This window comes from Leptonychotes weddellii, unplaced genomic scaffold, assembly GCF_054177405.1.
Source record: "Leptonychotes weddellii isolate Sample4059 unplaced genomic scaffold, ASM5417740v2 HiC_scaffold_16238, whole genome shotgun sequence".
Classification (NCBI taxonomy): domain Eukaryota; kingdom Metazoa; phylum Chordata; class Mammalia; order Carnivora; family Phocidae; genus Leptonychotes; species Leptonychotes weddellii.
The window spans coordinates 1-4,566 of NW_027744862.1; the positions used below are offsets into that span (position 1 = coordinate 1).

Here is a 4,566-nt window from a genome sequence, read left to right on the forward strand (position 1 = left end):
GTATCAGATGAAAAGTGACAGTCCCATTTTTCCAACTCCTAAAAAGATTCCTGACCTCCCAGGGGGTCATGTACCCACTGTTCATAATTTCCCCAGAACTTTTTCTCTGCACTTAAAAGAGTATTACTAAACCAAATCTAGTTATGCTCCCCACACACTATACATCTTTTTGTTTTAAGATTTTATTTATTTATTATTTATTGGGGGTTGGGGGTAGAGGCAGAGGGAGAGAGAGAATCTCAAGCTTGATTCCGCGCTGAGTGTGGAGCCTGATGCGGGGCTCGATCTCACTACCCTGAGATCATGACCTGAGCCGAAGTTAGGAGTGGGACACTTAACCGACTGAGCCACCCAGGTGCCCCCCCATACATCATTTTTATGCCGTGTCTGTGATATAAACATGGCAGTCAAGTTCGGAGGTGACACCTGTGGGCTCTGCGGCCTGGTGGCCTCAGCTGGAATCCTGACTCCTCCACTCACACAGCCTGTGTGACATTGGACGTCTGTTGCATAGTTCCTTGTTAATTGTGGGTCTCTGTGACTGGAGGTCAGCTGCATGTTCTCTGCTCTGTGTCCCCCGCCTGGAACAGGCACAGCCCAGGGCAGGTTCCCAGGAAATCTTGTGGGATGAATGAATGGAGAGAATAAATTTGATCCCTCTTCCGGCTCACCTCCAGCAGGTGAACGGGAGAAGGCCGCAGTCCCTTCCCCCGAAGGCAGCCAGCCTTCTTGGGTCAGGACCACTTTGAGAAGCAGGGTGAGCCTCCGCAAGGCCACTCTGACCCTCATCCCCTCATTCCAGGCAGGTGGACACCAATACAAAAAACGTCTTCGGGCAGCCACGGTTGAGGGCATCCCTCCGAGACCTCCGCTCCCCACGGAAGAACTACAAATCCACCATTGAGGACGACCTGAAGAAACTCATCATCATGGACAACCTGGCGCCCGAACAGGAGAGAGATGCGGGGGTATGTAGAAGCTGCCCCCCACCACACACGCACACACACACAGAATCAGGTGGGCCAGGTGGTCGTGGGAGGGCGAGGGAGGAGTACAGAGCTCCCTGTGCTCACTCCGGCCTCCTCCTGCCCGTGGCCTGCACCTGCAGCAACGGCCAGCCCCACTTGTATGTAGGTGTATGTGGCTTCATAGCCAGAAGTCAGGTCGTCACATTAGTCAGGGGCCAAATCACAGTATAAGCCAGCCTCGGCAGGCAGGTAGGGGATTCCTTCCGCACTAGGGTAGCTCACGTGACTGGAAAGGGATGCTCTTACCGGCTCTCGTGTCCCTCTCCTGGAGCCCAGGGTGGAAGCAGCCTCCACCCACCCAAACTGCGTGGACCAAGAGTGGGGGCAGGGTTCCCAGGGGAAATTCAGGCTCTTGTTACCCAAAGGCAGGGGAACCATCAGGCTCCCTTAGTCCCTCGACACTGTCTGCTTTTCTCCATTCTTGTCCCCACCTACTTCTGGTTATTTGCACTCTTGTGGGACCCAGCTGTCCCCAGTGGTCCCCACCAATGACTGGATCCCATAAGTCCAGCTCCGGTCACACCGCCTTCCCTAACCTTCCCTGGAGCAGGAGGGTGGCGATGGCCTCTGGAGGGCCAGAACCAGGTGGGGAGGGAGGAGGGGAAGAGGCATCCCCAGGGGAAATTTGAGGTGCTTTGAGCAGAAAGGGGCAGAAACAGATGCTGGGTGGGTAAGACGCACAGCTGTCCGAGACGGGAAGACGCCTGTGAGGACAGTGACCGGGAGCCAGGCCACGAAGGCGCCGCGTGACCGTCCGTGTCTCTCCAACAGTCACCGCAGAAGAGCCTGCAGCGGACACTGTCCGATGAGAGTCTGTGCAGTGGGCGGCGGGAGCCCAGCTTGGCCAACCCTGCCGGCCTGGAGCCGGGCCTGCCCAGCGACGTGCTCTTCACCAGCACCTGCGCCTTCCCCTCCAGCACGCTGCCCGCCCGCCGCCAGCACCCCCCCCCGCCCGGCGGCGGCAGTCCCACCACTGGCCCTGCCGCCAGCAGCGGCTTCCCGGAGAAGAAATGTGAGCACGGGCGCGCTGGGGCCAGCGGGGGGCTTCGCCAGGGCTGGGGGGCGGGCAGACAGACCAGACTGGAGGTCACCGGCGGTGGTGTCAGCCGAGGTGGGGAGCTGGGGCGCGTCGGAGCTTCTGGGGGGTACTGACGATGTCACCCACAAGAGCGGGGGATGGTTAGCCGAGCATCAGGGGGTCTCCTGGGGGCCACCTAGCTAGAAGTCTGGACTGCCCAAAGATGGGAGTCAGCTAGAGAAGGCTGCAGACAGGGGGGCCCCAAGGATCGGGCTTTCCCTTAGCTGCTCCCCCAGCCCCCTGCTCCAGCACCAAGCAGATGGTTTCGTGAATGTTTATTTACTTACCTGATTCTCCCCAAGTCTGCCAACGCTTGGAGGGAGAAGGTGTAAGGGTGTGACTCATCCGTTCTTTTATTCACCCAGCAGCTATTTACCCAGCATCCCCCACGAAGGGGGGCACAGTGCACACGGCCCCCATCAAAGCCCATGCACCGGCTGGGGTGGGTCCTGCCTTCAGTGCCCCCTCCAGTCCCGTATTCACAACCCCAAAGGCTCCAAAACTGAGAGGCGATGCAGAACTTTGGGCCAGGCTCATTGAGCAGCAAAACCCAACCCAGACGGCCACGTGGTGCGAGCGATCATCACTTCATTGCAGGTCACTGGCGTGACTACGGGGTGCTGCCCGGCCTTTCCGGGGGCCATTGCAATAGCACGTGCGCAGCACCCTCCAGTGCAGACAGATCTTGACTTCAGAGATGTGTCTACCCCAGGGGTTTTGGCTGAGCCTGTGTCCTGTATCACTGAGGTGGAGTCTCCCCAGAGCCTGCTCCCACTCCGTCCCCGGCTCAGCTCAAGGCGAACTTACCCCTCACCACATTACACTGAGACTCAGACGCATTAATACGTGGAAGACACTTAGCACAATCCCTGATCTATGCAGGAAGCGCTGAAAAGCACTAGCCGTTTATTATTTTGTTGGTATTCTTCCGTCTGGAGCAAGCATTTTAATCCCACCGTGAGTCAGGCTTGCACCTCGGGACTGGCGAGCAGGGTTAGGACAGAGTATTAACAGGGACCTTCTAAACCCCAAAGCCTGGCGGGGCTGGGCGTCGAGCAGGGTCAGCGTCAGACCACGCAGTTCAGAGCCAAGTGCCACTGCCAGCGAGTGTGAGCGCGAGCCAGGCGTCTCACTCTGAGCCTCGGTTTCCCCCTCCACAACACGGGGGAGCATCACAACACCTCCCTCCCGGCTACGGGGTGATGGTCCCGTAGCGCACCCAGCATGGTCGGGCCCTGCCTTTCCTGCCTGAGTCACCTCCTGACCTCTCTGTCCCCTCCCCTTTGGCAGCTGGGAGGCGGCAGCAAGCTGAGGCCCCACATGCAGCTGCTGTCGCTGTCACTCCCAACACCCGGAGACTTTAGGGGCCTCTTTCTCTGCCCCATCTCCCCACGGCGACCCTGCCGCCACCAGACACTGGCCACACACTGACGACCCGGATCTCTATCTGCGGCCTGGGCTTGCCTCCTCTGCTCCACACCTCCAGGAATGAACTTGTGGCCCACCCCCGGCCTCCCCATCTCTGAAGTCACCCTGCACCCTTCTCTCTGGCCCACGCTCACCTCCCCTCTTCTGGAAGTACTTTTGGTTGCATGTAAAAAATCATTCCAGGACCTGCTACTTGTTCCCGTCCCCCACCCCCACCCTGCCCCAGCCTCACCCAGGCCGGTCCACTCTCCCCGGCAGCCTCCTCACCACCTCCCTGCTCTCCACCCTCACAAGGTCCGGCCTCCACACGCAGCCAGGGGGAGCCTTTGGCTCCATCCCACTCACAGTAAAAGACAGAGTCCTCCTGACCTACGAGGCCCCACACGGTCCAGCCGTGTCACCTGTGACTGTGCGTCCCACTGCTCTGTCCCTCTCATCCCGTCCCCACCCACATAAACACCTGACACACCCACCCCCTTACCTGCCAGCATTTGGCATCTTCTTTTTTATTTATTTATTTATTTATTTTTTATTCTTTTTTTTTTTTAAAGATTTTATTTATTTATTTGAGAGAGAGAATGAGAGAGAGAGAGAGCACACGAGAGGGGGGAGGGTCAGAGGGAGAAGCAGACTCCCCGCTGAGCAGGGAGCCCGATGCGGGACTCGATCCCGGGACTCCAGGATCATGACCTGAGCCGAAGGCAGTCGCTTAACCAACTGAGACACCCAGGCACCCTTATTTTTTATTCTTATGTTAATCCCCATACATTACATCATTAGTTTTAGATGAAGTGTTCCATGATTCATTGTTTGTGCATAACACCCAGTGCTCCATGCAGAATGTGCCCTCCTCAACACCCACCACCAGGCTAACCCATCCTCCCACCCCCCTCCCCTCTAGAACCCTCGGTTTGTTTTTCAGAGTCCATCGTCTCTCATGGTTCGTCTACCCCTCCGATTTCCCCCGCTTCATTCTTCCCCTCCCGCTACCTTCTTCTTCTTCTTTTTTTTTTTTCTTAACATATATTGCAT

At 57.6% G+C, this 4,566-nt stretch overlaps 1 protein-coding gene across 1 annotated transcript; it reads left to right on the forward strand.

Annotated features, from left to right (window-relative positions):
* Positions 1–163: 163 nt before the first annotated feature.
* LOC145718475 (signal-induced proliferation-associated 1-like protein 3) lies at positions 164–4,418 on the forward strand. The gene is made up of 2 exons (XM_081809978.1): positions 164–968; positions 1,800–4,418. Exons 1-2 carry the CDS (start codon positions 930–932, stop codon positions 2,178–2,180), a joined length of 420 nt encoding a protein of 139 aa, XP_081666104.1. The 5' UTR covers positions 164–929; the 3' UTR covers positions 2,181–4,418.
* Positions 4,419–4,566: the final 148 nt, after the last annotated feature.